This window comes from Pempheris klunzingeri, chromosome 24 (genome assembly GCF_042242105.1).
Source record: "Pempheris klunzingeri isolate RE-2024b chromosome 24, fPemKlu1.hap1, whole genome shotgun sequence".
Lineage (NCBI taxonomy): Eukaryota > Metazoa > Chordata > Actinopteri > Acropomatiformes > Pempheridae > Pempheris > Pempheris klunzingeri.
The window spans coordinates 7,081,887-7,102,635 of record NC_092035.1 but is presented as its reverse complement, the minus strand read 5'-3'; the positions used below and the strand labels follow the sequence as shown (position 1 = coordinate 7,102,635).

The 20,749-nt window shown below is 41.6% G+C and overlaps 1 protein-coding gene across 1 annotated transcript in view; it reads left to right on the top strand.

The window, feature by feature from the left end:
- nlgn4xa (neuroligin 4 X-linked a) overlaps positions 1–20,749 on the top strand; it is a 67,403-nt gene that overhangs the window by 5,952 nt on the left and 40,702 nt on the right. Inside the window, exon 2 of the mRNA XM_070855461.1 lies at positions 14,492–14,644. Coding sequence (XP_070711562.1) covers positions 14,492–14,644 — 153 coding nt within the window. The remainder of the gene's footprint in view (positions 1–14,491; positions 14,645–20,749) is intronic.

Below are 20,749 nucleotides of genomic sequence, written 5' to 3'. Positions count from 1 at the left end.
AAGTCAGCACTTCAATCTTATATGGTGTAACTTACAGCATACATCTGTTCTGTACTCAGCCACAGCCTGCCTGCAGTATTAGAGGGAATAAAATCAGCATCAGTTTTGTGAATTTCAATTATTTTTGATAACAATAATAATAGTATTAATAATAATAATAAAATAACACTCACTAAATGAAATTCAAAATGCCAAAAGTAAACTAAATTAAATCATGAAATAAAATTGAATTACAATAAACATTTATTTATTGTATGTATATTTTGTCCTTGTTGTATGCATTTACTGTGTCATAATTAAATTGAAAACATCTGAAGCCTTCCATACTGGAGATTTAGCCGTGGTAATAATAATGTGTAGATAAGAGTTTAAAAAGGTCATTTGTAGTCATTTTCTGCAACTGATTAGCTTTTCCTCAATCAGTCAAACAGGCAGTACTAATAGTGACCACAGACAGGGCTGAACAATCAAGTGGGGCCCAGAATCTAGTGCCAGAAACCACCATGGCAGACCATAATTGTCCACCAACATAGAATGAGATAGAATAAGATAAATGAACCAGTAACACCATAATTTATACCCTCTACTCATGCAGTTGGGCGATTGTTTGAGCCAGGGCTCAGTGAAGGAACTTCAGCTTAGGGCATTTCAACTAGCTTCAATATTCTGCATTGTACTTTGTGACATTTGAAATTTGAACTGTCACAGAGTAAAATCTGTGAGAATGGAGCAATAGTTGGCTGTTAATTCAGCTGCTGGTGTGTCAGTGGCTGCAGGGGCTCCACAGAGCTGCACGTCACTCTGCTCTGGAACAGATGCATATTCTGCACACGTTATTAGAGCCAACCTGCATTGCCAAACCCGCAAAAATATGCTTTAATCAACCAACTGTACGAGACATGACATGAAAACCACCTACTTAATGTATTATAGTGGCCCAGTTGTCAGGCTTGAGGACTAAGGTCTAATTGAATCAAATCAAATCAAACAAAGCTCTAAATCACTCTCATCGCACCTAAAGTATCTCAGTCAATACATTAAGATCAGTCAGTTTTCACATTAGTCACAGCACAGGTGACTGTGAAGTCACCCAAAAAAAAAAAGAGCCATGCCACACAACATCAATGTTTATGACAATCACCTGCATTCGATGGTCTGACAGTATGTGGTTTATATACTAAAACCACTGTGAAATGCTCATTTCATGTGGCTGTGGTTGTGCGTGTTCATCTTGTCGAGTCCAGTCTGTGAACTGTGTTGCACTGATTTATTGAGGCTCCGATGCATGCTGTATGTGCATATCTGTGTGTTTGTGGATGACCAGCCCGAGCAGATGTGGGTGTTCATGCTCGGCCGGGTTACACTGACATGGCACTAGCCTGTGTTTGTGCAGCTTGCTCTCTCGGTGAGCAGCTATATTGTGCAAACACTCCACTGTCCCAGCTATGTTGCCACATTATGTGCCCGTTGAGACCTATCCTCTAACATTTACTGATCAGTGAATGCTACAGCAAACATCGTGGAGGTGGGAGCACTGTGTGATGAGCAGATGATACATTCTGAACATTGTAAGAGCTCAAGGTCTATTGGGCAGCATGAATAACGAGCCCCATTACATTTTTTTTTTGGCAAAAACTCTCATTCATATCATGTCTGTCGTCTTAGTCGCTTACTGAAAATTGTAGTTGGTTTAAAGTAACATTTTAATCTTTTTGCTTTGTTTTGTTTTTGGTCAAGATTTAGTCAGCGGAACTTTAGTCATCATTTTCTCAGACAGTTTTATGATACTGTGATGGATTTTGCTGAAGGATATTTCTCCTTGCTGTAAAAATTCCAACGAGAACAAAGCAGACTTCTCTCATATCATTTAAATGACTGAAGTTTGTTAGAAAAACTGCCACACAATCATATTTCATTTAAAGGTCATATTTATTTTCTACTTTATATCTACAACTCAACAAGCCTTCATGGCCTCAGCATGTTTGGTTGGTGAAAACATCCCACATTATTGATGTCACAGTGTCTACAGCAGTCACATGATTGGCCTGTGAAGGGCTCCTCTGCCACTGTGCTGTTTGATGAATTATAGGAAAGGTCACAGTCTGCCCGTGCTTCATTTGTACGATGAGACCTGTGTCCATATAGACGGTAGGCTGAAGCACTTGTGACAACATATCACCACTCTGACTGCCACTGTATGACAGACTGGCAATGCCCCTTTGTTTTTTATATTTATATCTATGTATCTGACATTATTATTTGACACTGAGCACCATGTGAAGGATGCTGTCCTCATACTTTATACAGATGGGCATTAGCGAGGTAGCTAACCAATGTTATACAGCTCACAACAGGCAAACAGCTGTTGTTAAAAGCACAAAGACACTCAGCGGCAACAATTAGTGCTGTCCGACCTGCTCCCATAGTGGGCTTTTCTGTTCTGTTTCTGTCCGACATGTCATAGAGCTATGGATAGACGGACACGTCCCGAAAAAGCCTCTACTCCATGTTACCAGGACAATGAGTCATGTGGCTACCTCCCCATTTAAAATGTGACTGGCTGCCTGACAAGGACCACCAACGACCATGAAAAATCCCTGAAAAATGCACAGACTTTCAATCAGAAGCGCTCAGAGCAGCGGCACAAAAACAATCTGAGGGCTCTGAGACGAGAAGATGAGAGCTGCACTTCAGCCACATGGCACCGTCCGCCCAAACAGAGCCAACTATTTCATCTCGTCTTTACTCATAACGGCAGAATGAACAGAGATTTCACCATCATTTTTGTTGCCAGTTGCCATATTACAATGTAGTTATGAAACAAAAGCCCATAGATGAATACTTACTATCAACATTTTCATTATCAAAATAATGTTGGTGTTTCACACAGTTCACATATTTGAGTTTCAAGACAACACTGAGCTTATTGTTACAATATTTTTTCCTTTTCAACATTTTGAGAGATGTGCCTTCTTTCTTCGAGTGAGATTAGAAGAGTCATACCAAACTCATGTCTCTGTTAGACCGAACGGAACTGGCTGAACCCACAATGCAGACAAGGACACAGGTAGGGTAGGTTGGGAGACAGGCAGGTTTATTAACAATAATGAACCAACACAGGGCTGGGGAAGAGACATGGAGAAGCAGGCTGGTGGAGCAGGGACCAGGGCCAGAGTGGAGACCAGGGGAAACAGGCTGGTGGAGACCAGGGGAAGCAAATACGAGCAAACGCGTCAAAAAGCCTAGTAACTGGAAGCCTGAAGTATACCATATGGAAATGGACAATCTGGCAACGAGTGAAGAACTAAGCTGGTCCCTTAAAGGCTGGGAAGGTGTGGGTGGCTTGATTGGTAATCAGGAACACGTGTGTGGAGACTGACCTCCTCCTTTTGATTCCGTCATCATTCCCACAGCCACTAGAGGTCTTGAGCACAGCAGCTGGTTTTCCAAGCTAAAGTGAACAGCAGAAAATAGTGTTAACAGTCATATTTAAAGTCACAACTCAACCTGGAAGGGTTTGGAACTATCAACAGCAGGTATTGTGAAGCCAAATAGTTATGTCATTCAATATGCTTACAGGTTGTAAGCTAACACTGCTGCCTATTCTGGTCAAACAGATAAGTTCTATCTGACAAGATGAATGAGCTGAGTGAACAGTGTCCTGCCAGTCAAAACGAGTTTTGTCTCAAATGTTGCTGATAGCTCAGCTTGTTTGCTGCTGTTCATTTTTATTAAGCAAGTCACCAGCTGGCTGTGCTCTCTCAGAGAATTCTTATAATTTATGGAAGTATTTTTATGATGAAAATTACAGGCCTCTCTCATCTTTTTTTAAGTGGGAGAACTTGCACAATTGGTGGCTGACTAAATACTTTTTTGCCCCACTGTATCTGCACTTGTCCACCAAAGTGAGATGAAAAAAGGATTCTTCCCCACTGATCCTTGACCAGAAATCTATTCATACAGACAACAGTTCATTCCCAGTTCATCTTTGACTGGGCCAAATGTTTGACAGTGGGTACTATCCCAGTACCCTGCAGTATGAACACTGTGACACTGTGATAAGAGATGCAGCTACAGGCTACTGGAAAAGTTTGGGTATTTGGGTTTGATTTGTCGAGATTTAAAAAAAATCTGTCCCTGAGCAACTCCATCTCCTACAAATTACGTTTGCATGTTGCTGAACTGGTTTCATAACTACTTTTCACTAACACATCTAATCGTTACTGGATTATGTTTACAGGCATGTCTTTGAGTGACTTAAACACCACATTTAAGTGCCAACAAAGTACACGACTGTCACACAACATTCCACGGTTCACACTCTGGTCTGTGGTCAGGTTTAGCTAAAGATTGAAATACATATGAAACTAGATACAGAAAACAAATCAAATATATTGTCAGTGAACATGAGTGAACTGAGCTCTGGGATGTCTCCCTCCACATTAATCCAATGGCTTGTATAAAGTACTACTTTTGTTTAAAGTAGTTCTATTGACAGCTGTTGCATAGCTAGACTTCAACACAGTATATACAGTATCAGTCAACTTTCTCATTCAATGATTTTTCTTTATTTTAATTGTTTTCTACATTGTAGATTAAAATTGAAGATATCAAAACTAGGAAGGAACACATGGAATCATGTTGTGAACAAAAAACTGCTAAACAAACCAGATGTTTTCTATTTTGTATTCATCAAAGTTCAGCTTCATGAGGTCGTCACCTGGAATGGTTTTCCATTATCACCTGTGCCTTGTCAAGAGTTAATTTGCTTTATGTATTTGATACCATCAGGTTGGGCAGTGAAGAGTCCTATTCGACCACTTTTCTAATCTATATTATGACAAGAATCACTCAACTAAGTAAATAGAAACGACAGTCCATCTTTACTTTGAGACATGACAGTCAGTCAATGTATCTTCAATTGCAGTTGCAAAACCATCAGCTGGCCCTCAAAAACCATCAAAAACCACGAGACAGGCTCTCATGAGGACTTCCCCAGGAAAGGAAGAGTTAGCTCTGCTGCAGGGGAAGTTCATTAGAGTTATCAGCCTCAGAAACCACAAATGAACAGCACCTCAGATTAGAGCCATAAAAATGCTTCACAGGGTTCAAGTAGTAGACACATCTCAGCATCAACCGGAGGAGGTGTGATGGTGTGGGGGTGCTTTGCTGGTACTTTATTTTGGCCCCTTAAACACCTCATGAAAAGTAGCATTAAACAGGGAAAGGGGAATGCTACGTGAATATAAGGATAGATCATGTTATAATAAAATGTTTCTTTTTCTGTGACGTATATGTACAATATAGGCTTCATGTGCAGATTTGGAAAGATGGTTAGTAATTAATTCAGCAACAAGCTAGCCAAGAGTGGAAGACGCAGTGTTCATCATGTCCAACTTGCACTATAAGAATGAATGAATGACAGCAGACGTGACTGATTTTGATGTTCTAACATACAGCCATTGTTACTTTATGTTTAAATGCAGTGCTTTTCAGTCCTGCTCCCACAGTTCCCTGCTCCAGCACACCTGATTCAAATGATCAGCTCGTCACCCAGCTCTGCCTCTCACAGGCCTGATAACGAGTCATTCATTTGAATCAGGTGTGCTGGGGGATTGGGGAGGATGACAAACACTGTTTTGATGTATTTCAACTCAAGAACCATTCTTGAAGTGATCATCACATTCCTGAGAAACACAAGCTCTTCATGTGTGAATGACACACCTGCTTTGCCGCTGCACACTGACTGTACAGTTAATGAGAGTGTGTATCACAGCAGTGTGCCAGATTAGTTTCAGCTGATGGAAGCGTTTGGTCATAAATGGCTGTTTTGACCCTGCCAGGCTGCTGTTGTTTTCCTTGTTAGTCAAAGACGCCTCATCACACCACAGCCTGTGCAGCTCACACAGCAACCAAATCTTTTTCACCCAAGCTGTTTTTTTCTTTTTTTTTTTTTGCTTTTCTGGCTGCAAGAAAACCCTTTTTTCTCTTTTTTCCTTTTAAATGTCTCCCCTTATTCTACCTCTCTCCTCAACACTAGGGGCCAACTCAAACAAGGCGCAAGGCGCAGATTTCAACAGTAATGATGGTGGCGGTGATGAAGGTATTTTTCTATCTTTTTTACCTTTTTTGACCAATAAAATAAAAGCCTGACACTTATGCATGACAGCAGACCTGCAGACCTCTTTTTTTAATCAGTTTCTTTTGACCCCTTTCCTCCTCCTCTTTTTTTACTCTACTTGAAGTGCATCTGAGTGCACTCGTCTCAGTTCTTCATTTTTGTATCACCCTCTTTCCTCTTTGGACTCATGTAAATCAGAGAATCTTGTCTGAGGTGAGAGGGCACCTCTAAATAGAAAGGAGGCCCCAGTAATCCTTTTCTCACCTGCTGTTGCCAACTGATCTATATTCAGCTCTGCATGTTATTTTGCCTCGACTGATGAATTAAAGTTTTAAAACGATCATGTTCCTCTCCCCCCTTTCTACATTTCCTTTTTTGTCCTCTCCCATTGCTCGGTGAAGCATGAGCACTAACCCATGTTATTTTGACAGTGGAAATTTGCTCATCAGTGGCTCCGAGAAGCTCTCCACCACCAGGTTTTTTTTTCTTCTATTAACACCTCCTTTTTCTGCATGACAATAACCAAGCGGTGCCGTATTTCGTCTCCAGTGTGCTGGGTAATATGTGGGGATTGGCAGATGACTGGAGGTGAAAAGCCATAGGAGACATTTCAGTTAAAGGGCACCATTTGTCTTCTGGGGGAGGAGACATGCAAGTGCTAGAAAAAGCAGTGACATTTCTGAATCACATGATTATGTGCAGTTGTTCAGTTTTTATGGATGTTGCTCTACAGAGTAATGTTTGACATAATCCTCACAGTGCATTCTTCTACATGACTTAGCATTAGCCAGGCATGTTGGCAGCCAGCCTGTAAAACTGAGGTTTATACAGCATTTATACAGATGATAGCATCAGTGTACTTGATAGACTTTTACTTCTTGATAATATGTACCTTGTTTGACTAATCATACAATAAACCTGCTGTGAACAAATCAAACTTAAATATATTAATTAATTAGTTAGAAACTATGTTTTCCTTCAGATGGATTTAAATCTGTGGGTCATTTCAGCCAAGATGTACGGAGACCCAACATGTTCAAAATTAAATAAATAAATCTATGAAAAAATACATCCAAAATATGTAATATTACAACGGAAATGGAAAATAATCCAATTAGAACTCAACTCATCCTGTTACTTTTCACAATGAGTCTATTGCAGGTATTCTTTTTATTTCAAAATGCCTTTTTCTCACTGTTCTTTATTCCTTTTTCAAGAAAAAGTTATCATATATTATTATTATATTATCTACATATAAGTATATTTCAGATACTGATGTTTATATTTTTATTTTGGACACTAGATCTCCAAAAAGTGAATGTTTTAGATGAAGTTCCATCATCAAGACAATTCTAAACAGCCTATAATGACTCAGCTGTTGAGGTTAATCTGATGTGCAAGTACTTCTTAGATTCAATGACACTCTGCTGCTAACCTGAATGAATAATGTGAATCAATACTTGGAAAATGTAGCAATTGCATGCCTCCTTAGATGTTACTTGAGGTCACCATATTTTTCTTACCTACAAGGGTTTCTTTTCATAGAAGGTTTGAACAGAAGAAAAATGAGCAACTTGGTGTTTCTGGCTGTCGACCATCTTGGTTTCACTCTATTTTTTTTCACTTGCAATGGCTTCCCACTGGGTAGCAGTGTATGAGATGATGCAGTAGCATCCACTGTAGTGGCTGATGTGTAACTATGTCATCAAAACTCATACATATACAAGAAAACAGCTTTTGAATAGCTGTACACTGTAGTGACCTCTATGCAGGAAATGGTTAAATGTGTTGCCAACCAATGCACAGGCGTTAGTGTGTTCTGACCACATGTAAAATGTCCAGCAGTGATGCTGCAGCAGACTGCTGCTGAGTGGGTTTGTCACATGGCTAGTAGACCTGCGAGTGATGAGCTTCTGTGATAAGAGATCTGGTCACAGCACTCAGAAGATATAGAACGGACAATAGTGTGTAAGCTTAGTGAACAGCTGTTGTGCTCCCTGTTGCTGGTTGACATGAACATCAACACAGACCAAATGAAGTTTCCACATTTCATTTATTAGGGGACACTACCCCTGGCGATTGCGAGCTTGAGGTAATGACGGAAGATATGATAAAGTGATAAATAACTACAGATAAAGTGATAGACGATAAGCTGGGTGTTAATTCGGTGAATTAACTATAAGGCTCATATAATTTGCAGGGGACACTTTGACATGAAACATTGCCTGTCTCTGAAGACCAAGTGCAAGTAACAATCGTGTATAAAACATTACTGTGATGGGGAAGAGAGACATTAATAAAAACACACCATGTAACAGCAACCAAAGAGGGATCAAGGAGAGTGGATTCAACTTTGTCTTGCATTTGGCTGAATTTACCTGAGCTTTCTACTGCTACTCCCCGTCCATCCTCCCATTTCCCTGGCACATTTAGCAACAGGACCGTGGAAATGGTGTATAACTCTTAATTTAGATCACCATTTGACTATAATCTCATTTGTTTACAGTAGTTGTCTGAGGGTCTCGTTCTTAGACTATTGATGATGGTCAGCTGGTAGAGCTGGTGGGCCTTTAGCACCACATGTGGGTCAAAGTCCAAGTGGACAGTGGATCAATTGCATCTTTTATTGAAAATCTGGTGGAGTGCCCCTTTAATTCTAGATCTTGTGGGCTTGTGGCCTGACTCCTCCTGTCCACATGTTGAAGCACCCTTAAAGAAAAACGATGCCAGTGTACGCTTCCAAATAAATGCAACAAAAAATATTCACCTCACATTTTACTTTCTGTAAGCTGAATGTTCCTCTTCACAGGAGAATGATCTTCAAATTGGTTTTATAAAGTGATACATTTTATTTACTTTCTAAACTGTAATTTACTTAGTCTTGCTCTGCCTGGATCTTCTAAAAGCTTGAGTTTTCTCTGGGGTTTCATCAAACCGTTAAACACCATCATATATTGGATTTGCACCTAACAGATGTAGGATAGTTTACCTCAAATTAGGAGGGCCAGATCTTTGGGAGATGGTACCGTGTTGTTAAAACAGATTAAAAAACACACCATCTGCCACAGCTGGTGTGGAAAAAAGACAATATCCATCTAGAGACTGCAAGAGAAAACCTAATGCCTTTGGTTATGTAGGCAGAAGTTTTCCTACTCAGATATAACTAACTCAGTTTTAGTGCAATAAGGATAAAAGTAAAATAACATTACCAGCCTTTGGTGGTCTTAGTTCCTGCTGTGCCACATTGACACAACAGGAAAAAGTCAGAACGCTTGCACACTTGGAAAAAAGGTTTCTATATGGTGAAAGGTCTGGATAAATAGTGTCTTCGGGCACTACCTTGACCTGCCTGTGTTTTCAGGAGAGCAGGCAGGATCGATGCACTCTGACTGTTTGAACATCTGCAGTGGCAGTGAATTACTCCAGTGGATCCCCTGTGGCTCCACCTATACCTCAGCGGCTGCTGCAGAGAAGCCTGGCAGCAGTGCAGACACCCTCTCTCAGACCTTATGTGCTGTAGTCTCCCACATCACCTCTTCTGGAAGTTTGCTCTTTACCATCAAATGACCTTTTGTCAAAAGCGCTTGCTTTGAGAGCACTATTTGAATCAAATGTACCCTCAATCATAATTATCCAATTATGTCCCTAGAACAAGAAGTGTTCAGCTATTGCTTTTTGAGATTTTACTGTAATTACTTTCCTCCTTTGAAAAAAGACACAGTGGAAAGAAAAGGAGCACAGGGTTGCATATATTACAGCACAGTATAATACAGTATTCAGTACACATGCATTCCCATACAAAAATTAGATAAATATTGGTCACCAATATTCAAAGTAGCATAACACCATGTGCATATGATATATACCACACTTAGAATATAGCTGAATTGGCTGGTTTAGTTTTCTAAATGTATATGATATCTAAAATCTAGATATACACCACCATGTTCACAACAGTTCTCAAGAGAGAGTGAATGAGGGGGTAGAGGAAAAGCAGCATATTGAAAGAAAGGCATGTTTGGAAATAACGTTGCAGCCTGCAGGTGTGAGGGACAGCCTCAGGCAAGAGAGGAAGAACCGTGACCAACCCTGAGCACAAAGGAAGAAATATAGAGAGATGGCCGGTAAGAAGGAGAGAGGGGAAGACAAACTGTGATAGAGAAAAAGACTGTGTTGCTATCCTATATCATGTAGAAGAATACAATGCTACTATCCTCCTCTCTCTTTGTGTATGTTGTGTATGTTCATGATTTCAGAGCAGTCAGTATGTTGTCTCCATCCCTCTCCCAGCCGAGCCAAGGGAAACATCCCCCCTCCTGTTTAGGTAGATGTTGCCAATGCTAGCAGGAACACCTTCGAGGTACAGGAACTATATTTCATTCACACTGAAGCTGCTTCAGGAGCGAGTTGGGGTTCAGAGTCTTGCCCAAGGACACTTCGACACACTGACTCATAGGAGCCGGGGGATCGAACCAGTGACCTCCCGATTGATGGACGACCCACTCTGAGACACAGCCGCCCAATGTGTGATTACATATGGTATTTTGTGGAATGTGAAATGTAAAATTTGCCAGGTATTATCCCATACATCATTCATATGTGCATACCTACATAAGGTAATGCAGCCCTGTGTGTTTATAATACTAACTCATGTCATATATAGGGACACAGTATATGGCCTGGTATATTAAATCACATATATAGTGTTAAAATATTTATGCCTACAAAACTAATATTCCTGCTAAAGATTAGTACATAGCCTGCCATTTTTAATGTGTAAAAGCTGATTTTGTTTTTCCACATACTGTTCCTGACAGGTTTGTGTTTGACTTGGGGGCAAATAATGACTTTCTGTGACTCTGGAGAGAGGACACTGGCTGTTTTTGGCATGTCTGTAGAACTGTATTGAACAGGAAGTAGGTTGCTGTCTGTGTAGTGCATGCTGGGACAGACAGCAATGATGGCTGGGATAGTAGTGGAGGCAGTGACAGCGAGGAGGGGTGCACTTCTCATCGCCTCCATTATAACTAACGCTAACAGTAGAAAATGCTGAAAGCAATGGAAAATTCAGAGAGACCCCCTCGAACAAACTCAAACACCATCCTTGTCTCTCCCACCCCCTCACCCATATAAAGATGAGTAATGTGTGCAACACTGCGTAGCCAGTGGAGGAATATATTATCCCCTCGGCTGGGGTGGCAGTGATGAATGTCTGGGACAAACTCGCTGCACAGTCACCCAGGAAGCTCCACAGGCCCGAGAGAGCACAGAGAGCGAGACGCACACAGATAGTAAGAGAGAGAGAGAAAAACGAACGCTTGAAGCAGTTTGATTTCTGTAGTTTTAGGTGCACTCCACACTGACAGGAACGGGACATGGTGCCCCGAGACCACCCGCTCCTTACCCCGCCATAAAACATGGCTCTAAGATCTCTCTGTTGGAACAAAGCGCCGGGAGTAAACCCCCCCCTCCCCCCCTCCTGACTTCTGACTCCGCTGCTGCACTACACCAAGGTAGATGGGTAGTAACAGTTAATTTGCCTGTTTGTTTGATGGAGAGCCAGCTGAATACTTTTGTCTGAGCCCACAGAGGCCGGCGGCGACCATCAGATGCGTATCAGTTAGAGACTATGACAACTTAATGGCAGCGCTCTTGTTTTATGTGCATCTGCCTCTTCAAGGTTGTTTCCGCCGCCCACACTGTTCCACCGGGCCTCTCATAATGTGGAACTGAATGACAAACAGGAACTCATTGACATCCTGCCATCCTACCTCTGTAATTAGCAGGCCTGTATTTAACCAGAGTGAATCTGCCCGGGTCAGTCTGAGACGCTGACCCATGCTCCTCCTTAGACTGGCTGTTTGGAGCCTGTGACATCCAAACCCCCTGTTTGGTTGCAGTTGAAAAGTTGTGAAAGAGATGCAGGCTCATAAGCAAAGCAAAGGCACCCACTCCAGGCACAGCTGAGATTAATAACCTGTCACTGTGGGCTGCATTCTCCTCCTTCGCCTCACTGTTTCCTTTTGCGGAGGAGGAGAATGATACACTCCTCCTGTCCTGTGCCTGCCTCCCTGCCTGCCTGGCTATGTTGCTCTCTGCCAAACCTACTGAGGTGCAAAATATACAGTTCAGCCAGCTTGCCACTTGCATACCATTGTGCATCTCACTGTAGCCTATGGCCACTGGAAGAGAAGCCAAGAATTAGTGTGGCAGTGGACATCCTCTTTAAACCAACTACACAGCACAGACTGGATTTTATTTCTAAGAGTTTCCCAACCAGGCTCCACCAGAATTAGTGTCAGGCTCTGTTTAAAATGGAAGGGGTGATTTCAGATAAAATTCTGAAATCGCCCCTTCTGAGGGTACACTAAATCTAAATCTAATAAAATCCTGCAATAGCTCACATGGTAAATTATCCTCTCTCTCTCTCTCTCTCTCTCTCTCTCTCTCTCTCTCTCTCTCTCTCTCTTTTCTTACCTGATTCTAAAATTAATGTTAAGTTTGCATTAACAGCAACCTAAACCATGAGCAGATCAGAAACAACCAACATTATTAAAGACAGGAAAATAGCAGTAAACTCCTTTACTCTTATAAAAGTCAGATTCTCTGCAGTGGAGGTAAATAGAGGGCAGTATTTGAGAAGGTACGCTAAGCACAGTATCATGGCTTTAAATCTTTCATACTAGCAGCACAGAAGCTGGCCAACTTCCATCTCAACTCGATCTTTTTCCTCAGCAGATGCTCTCATTTCAAATGACATTTTAGAGACTTCCAAGCAGCCTGGTCGGCAGTGCCGGGGATAATGGGTTCGTTCAGCTGTTGGTTCCAGGCAACTGAAGCTTACAGGAGATCTGAGAGATGCTGGGCTGTGTGAGGACAATGATGATAGGTCTTTTCTGGAGGTTTTTCTTAGATTAACAGGAGTGAAGTGAAAAACACTGTGTCTGTGTCAGACTGCCTGTCCTTAAGTGTCAGTAGAGTGATGTGGATGTTAAAATCAGCTGAGGGTTCCTGATGGTGAAGATGCAGCTGGCTGATTTATTGTGAACCCTTTTTGTTGGAAGGATTAATATCATATCCCTCCATCTTCTTTCATGCAATGACCCACTCTTAATTTTTAATCACCACCTACACATGTAGTAATCAACCAGCGTAATCACAACAGGAGAGGACTTACAAACAAGGTATTCATCCGGCCTCATTTCTGCATTCCCTGCACATTATGCAGAGAACAAATGCAGCAGGCAGGACAGGAGACAGATGTAGAGATCGCAGGGTTAAAGCCTTGGAAATTCTTATCAGAGTCTGCTGGAGGACGTTAAAGCGTATCTCGACCATCATACATCCATTCTATGTGCCGTAGTGAAATGAGCGTTAAATTAAAAATGATCTTCCCTGTTGTGCAGACACTAATACTGTTGAGTGTTTGCTTGTTAATTAAATCAAGAATAATGCCGTCCGTGTTTCCTGACTGACCATGATTTGCTCCAAGCTGTTACTGTTTCCTGGCGACGTTAGCCTCTGACAGTGCTCGGAGACATATTTGATCTTTTATTGAAAGCCACCACAGAATTGTACCTCAAATTGTTATGATGGCTTTTTTTCTCGTTGTAGAAAAATGAGATAATCTGGATTAAAATGTTTCCCATGCGCTGCTTTCATCCCAGGGTTCCCTCGGTGGTTCTGTCCATTAGCTCTTTTGATTTAATGGATTTTACCCTTAAATGCATGTTTGTTTTACTAGCATTCCTCCAATGAGGTCATTTAGAAACAGACTCTTCATTACACAGTTTGTCCACCAGAGAGTAGATTGATAAGTGGATTGTTACACTGTAAAATGTGCCGCTCAGTACTTCAAAGTTCAAAAAATATTTAGGGATCTTAAATCCTTATTTGTACATCATCAGTATATCATCATATTATATTTCATTTTCATACACATGTTGTTCTGTGTTATGGTGCCATCATACAGTCATGTCAGTGAGCTAACATAAACTTCTTCTTCATCTTTATATCTGTTTATTCAGCGTATCGGTGACACAATAAAGCCACCAGTAAGCCAAACAGGAAAACACAGCACTACCAGCCATTACCTGCCCACCATTCAACAATAAAACACAGCATCACCAAAAAAAAAAGCTACTTTCCATCACTGATGTGTTGAAAATGACTCAGCTCTTCCTGAAGTCAATTTTTAAACCTGCCCAACAAACAGTTCAGCAATGAATAATGAATCTAGTGTAAATATAACAGCAAAAGAATCCAGAGTTGCCAACCACATTCAGCCAGAGGTTTTCCATCAAATGGCTGCTGAATGGAAGTAAGAAGTAACATTTTTACATCTGTTTATTTTCATTTTCTTCTTCGCAGACATCCACGATGAGAATGGCTTAAAGCCAGTCATGGTTTACATCCACGGCGGCTCCTACATGGAGGGAACCGGTAACATGATTGACGGCAGCATCCTGGCCAGCTATGGGAACGTCATCGTCATCACAATCAACTACCGCCTCGGAGTTCTGGGTGAGTCCACCAATCTGGGGCTTTAATTAGTTTGGAGAAGGCTGACTGGGTCTGAAAGTGAGCTATTGATTTAGTGACTGATTTAATGACTAATTGGGTCCCATTATTTCACCATCTGGCTGATCTTTATGTGAGAGGAAGCTACCGTGGACAACATTTATGTTGTTGTTTGGGTGCACGTGCAGGAGGTGGACGGTGGAAACCTTCTTAAGCTCTTTTTGATTACATTTATCAGCCTTTGATGCCTTTAATTAAAGTGGAATCACCTACGGTCGCTATGTTATGATGGATCTCTTGAATCATTTCTATATTATTATTCTAGAGTCAAAATCAAAGCAGGTGAACTCTCACATACACACCGTCCTTGCTCTTGATTGCATGCACGTTTTGTGGGGTTTTCTGCCTCCAACTATCATTAGCTTGTTTTCCAAGTGCCAATAGCTGCTAATGGCAGTGTAGGTGGTAGTTTGCATTGTTTGTCTCTTTATTTCAAATGGTTGTATTCAAATGCAGCCTTGAATGACCCCCACAGCACAAAATAAGCACATTCAGATTACCCCTCTGAAAATGGACCTGAACTGGCTGCAGCACGCCATTGTTTGCTTAATCATGTTTAAATAGATCTAAATTAAAACCCACTTAATAGGTAGTGCATGCATTCTTTTCGCGGTTGAAAGCTTCTGTGTCGCATGTCGATGACATCCTTATGTGAAATGAAAAACAGGATGAGAATGTGCAGTGATGCAGTGAAGAGGTGCCAGACGAACACAAGGATTGAGTTAGTTGAGAAATATTTGTTATTTTGCATTCCTACATTCAGAATTGTTTTGGATGAATATGTTTTGTGTGTTTATTTATCCGAATGTGATATAAAATTGTTTGTATTGTCTTAATTTATGGCACCGTTTCCATAATCGTATCAGTCATTATGGTTTATTAACTTAGCCTATTGGCTGAGGTTGGACAGATTTTGGTAATATGCAGCATTTGAAGATGCTCCAAGAAATGACATCGCAATAAGCAAACATTTCAATGTAGGCACAGACAGGCCATATTTACTGCAGAGTTCAAAGGATTAAATGAGGACTCAAATATCTGTTGTCCTTTCATTTAGTTTAATCATTGTCCAGCATCAAACCTGCAGCAGCTGCAAATATTCGATGCTAGTTGGTTCTGATTCAGCTGATGTCCCTGCCACAGTGCCATGCATTTGATTTTGCTCTCATCTGTAAGATGGGAAAGTTCTGTGGCTCACACAGGGATTCTATATATCTTGTCTTTGACATAAAGGTTTGGGTTCTGAATGTCTGTTGCCCAAAAACATGTATGACTTTAAGAGAAGGCTGATGGCACCAAACGTTTTGAGGAGGAAAGAGTTTTGAAATTTCAGCCACTCTGAAATCCTACAGGAGGGAGCCGAGCTGCGGCCATTTTCTGTCAGGGCCTCATTGCTCTTGTGTTCAAGTGGAAGTGGAGTTTGCTGCGGAAATGGAGGGCTGTTTCTCAGAATGTATATTTTGCCTAATTCCGTGAGCCTGTCTCACCTGTGTAAAACCTAATTGGTGACTGTAAGTAAAGCCCATCTCTCAGGGGCAGATTTACTATGCGTGAGTCAGAGCTGAATCATTTTACATCAATATACTGAGATATTTATGAACACTGATGTAAATGAGCAAAGAAAACATTAAACATGCTTCCGAACTTCACCACACTCTTGCGTCTGCAAGATGGAAGGCTATATGGTTGTCAATGCTGTCAGCTCAACAAAAAGCTGTGCAGTTGAATCGTAAAATCACCACTGGTGTTTGGCATGAGCTGGGTGCTTGAGGAATCTTCTCATGTTCTCCTTTGGTAACATAAATAGTGATGTGTGATGTAGAAACAGGCCTCGTCTTTCTCAGATATCCTCCACTGGGCCAACAGTGCTTCCTAGCAATGAAAACAGACTCCCCGACTCGGCACACACAGCACAGATTTTACACCGGATCTTTTCGGACATTTAGTCACAGATACAGTTGTACCCAATGGTATATGGAAACACGAAACTTTTACAAATCCTTCAAATGAGACAACAGAATCTGTTTCTCCATGCTCTCTACAGTGACACAAACACTTTCCTTTTCTGACCTGATGCCACTTTTGACAGGATGACAACATTTGTCTGTTCCTGTGACCAGGTCAGGTTTAGGTAAAGAAAGATTTACTTAATTCTGTTATTATCATTCTGTGGGTTTTATTCTCTATCTTACATTATGCATTCTGTGTGTTTAGTTATATTTTACATCTTGTGCCACAAATGTTTTTCTTTTATATCTGTTATATGTGAAGCACTTGGTGCATGTGATTTCTTTGTTGTTAAGAACTTGACAGGTGCTATACAAATATAATATATTATTTATTATAACACTGGGATATAAATGTAATGCAGTATATATCTCCCACATGTAGTAATGATGATGATGCTGACACTTGTGAAGACACCAATGGTGGTGATGGTGATTCATACCATATTTTACCACGAGTATCCTACAGTGTGCTGTTTAATTTATGTCATAGCTTTTGGCAGAGTTACAGGAGACACTAATTAAGTATGACAAAAAGGGGCAGTAGCATGTGGGAGGTAACATATGTAGGCCAAGCTTCATTGTCTGTGAAGCCACAGTACATTCTAATGTTCATGCCACCACCGCTGCTGCTCTCTACTGAGCTCTGCTCTGCTCTGCTTACCATTTGTTATAAGGCCGAGCTGTCTGCACCAGTCACTATATTTAGTTGCCTGAGAGCCGGGGGGAAAAGGTGTTCTGGAAAAGTGTGCACTGCAGAGAGGAAAAAAGAGATGAAGAGAGAGACAGAGAGAGAGAATGTAGATGAGGATACAGATAGAGACAACAGAGGAAGGCGAGTAGAAGAGAGAGAGAGAGAATCAGCAAGAAGACCTGAGTGACAATGTAGAAATGGTGATCTTGTTAGGCTGTAGATTTTTATGTAAACAGCAGCCGTCACCAAATCACAGTGGATGTGGCTCCGACAAACAAGAGTGTTCCTTCTCCACTAATTGACACACAGTAGATTCAGCCTGTGTGCTCACATTAAATCCTCGTGTCACTGCAGTCATTGGAGGGAAGTTGTCTGTGCACAGAAAAGTGACCGTAAGCGAAAACAGCGCCAAGCGGTGCCGGTTCAAATAGAACAGGACTCATTGGTGTGTGGTGTCTTTCTGCTCCCTTTGGTGTCATTAAGCATAACAGAGCGGTGTTCTACCAAAACCAGCTCCACCCTCAAGTGGCTGTCCCTTGATGGTGTTTGTTCATTTAGTCAATAAAGCTTATTATGCTTGTTAATAATTTTGTAAGCATGAGCAGTTAGTTATAACCTAACCATTTGTTCCATCATGGTTTGATCATGGTTTTCCATCGTGTCTCAGACCACAGTCGTCTGCAGACAGACTCAGGGGCTCATTTGCATAAGGGTCCTGTATCAAAACCTAGCTTTGGGGCCTTTAGTATTTCAGCTTGCAGCTTATTGCAACTGTGGCTACTTGACCCATGGAAAAACAGTTCAAATGCTAGGCTGTGGGAACACGGTTTGCTACAATAAAGTCTGATGAGGCAAGAAACGTGAACGGTGACAATCAGACCTGGAAATGAAAGCACCTGAAATGCCACAAGCAACACTTGACTGTGTGCGCTCAACTACGGCACGCATGGCAGGAAGCTCATGTTGATGCAGGAAGTGGATGATTACAATTGACAGTTAGGGTAATAATTTTACCATTTATATTTGTGTTCTCTTCCAAATAAGTTAACCCAGAGGTGTGTTTGCCACTCTTCCACTTCTTTTTGGCGTTGTTAACTCGTAATTCAAACACATACCTCCAGCTGCTGTGGGGAAGGTGCTAATGTGCGACGCTGCCCGGTGCAGTGAGTGTGTGAATAGTGTGAGGCCGGGCTGAAGCAGACAGCTCGTGTGAAGGAATGACGAGCTCTGCAGGCTGAGCGGACTTCAATACTGTCTGTGCCGGTGGGCTGATGGAGGAGGAATGTGAGAAGTCATCAGACACTCATCATCCTTCACCACTTCAACCTCACACACCCTGATGGACAGTCACCAGCTGTATCGCTTACACTGTTTGCCCCAGCTCGCTTTCCTTGGCTCGATTCAACGGTACTACCGTATTATTGTGTCCAGTAGGGAAGGATACAGTGAGGGTGAAGCTAAAGTTAGTATCCCCTCCTCTTTATTTGCAGAATAGTGTGGACCTACCACCTCTCTGAGGCTACGGAGAACATAGAGACAAAAACCTAACATGAATGTTCCTGTGCATCAGTTGTTTTTTTATACTATAACTGACTAACTACTAAATACAGTGTTGTAAAGCATTGTAGCTGTTTTGTTCAAAGCCGAAAATTCAGAAAATCAAGGCAACAAAATGTGATTGCTCACAAAAGGAGATTGGCTCGTCCTGTTTGGATTGCTGCATGACTCAGCAGACTGTAAAGAATCCGTTTGGCACCAGAAGGGGTTGTTATTTATTCCACCAACTGCAAGATGGATGTTGGAGTTGCTGGCATCAGGATGGCCTGGTTACATTAGAACTAAAATTATAACGATGGCCTCCTGATGGTGGGGATTATTAAGTGATAATAATTTATCATCTATCTTTATTTACGCTTTTTCACTCGCATGTTTCATTTTACTGATGTATTATTGACTGCTAAGGAAACAAATAACCTTCGACAAATTTGAACATCTCTGAACAGGGACCATTAAAATTCCAAGAACTTCCATCCATTGTCTATACCGCTTATCCCAAAGGGCCGCGGGGGGGCTGGAGCCAATCCCAGCTGACACTGGGTGAGAGGCAGGGTACACCCTGGTCTGGTCGCCAGGACACAGGGAAATTCCATGATCTTATTCCTTTAAAAACTATGCTAATGGTGAATGTTACGTTAATGACATCTAATGTTTTTTATGCATTCAATGCAAAGGCCAAATATCGTAATACTCAAAGTGTGCAGTTCCTGCAGGCGCTGTCACTGTGTTATTTTTTATGAATTGTTTGGGTTTTTTTAAGGTTGAGACTGTTTTCAAGTCTCCACTTAAAGCCAAGTCATATAAACTCAGTTCTTTATTTTCTTTATTGATTCAGATCCCCATTAACTTCCACTACCATGATTGCTAACCTTCCTGGGGTGCACATAAAATCTCCAATAAATCAAGCCAGTTTTTGTGATGTCGTTAGTCTTGGCTGCAGACTACTCAGACAGCTGTCAGAGGATTGTCTATGTTTGCTTCTGGAACATCTGGAGTACTTATTGGTGAAAAACACAGCAGAGACACATGACAGTTCAGGTTGGGGGCTGGGGTCACGCTTCGATTCTGTCTCTTTTATGCTGACTCTGCTGCACCCTACTGGTGCTTCTTAAATCTGGACAGAGGAGTCTGCTGCAGGCCAAGGTGCTCTTTGAACAAGTGGAAAGCAAAGAATATTGGCACACAGATCCATGGTGCATCACCAGAAAGATGGCCCACAGGTTGCAGCCTGCATCATAGCTGCAGTGGGTCATCAGTGAGTACAGATTTCAGCTCCAGCAGTGGGGTGCTGGAGGTGCCAGGATGAGCTCTCGTGGATAACACTGAGCGCCATCTGGCCTCAGGAAGCTGTCAAACGAGCCAGAGTGACGGTGAGCTTCATTACACTGCATTGGGATCTGTCAGAGGCACATGGCACTCTCCATTTTCTCTCCTTCTAACCCCCCACTGCACATTGTGGCCAGACATGAGACAACTAGTGATGGCTGCCTGATGGAGATGTGTTAATGCTTTGCTCTCTATTTGCTGCAAACCAGTGGGAGAGAAAGAAACAACCTGTAACCTCAACTTACCATTCTGCTCTCTTCCTTGGTGAACTACAATATATCACAGGCGCTTTTAGTCATCATTAAACCTGATTTAATGTGACATACCATGAATTACACAGTTAGCCTAGATAGTTGTGCACATTCAGCTGTTTGTGGAGCTCGTACAAATAGCGCTCTGTATTTTCATTGTGAAGCTGCTGAAAAGCTGAAAAGTACTTTTAAAAAATATTCACCATCATCTTTT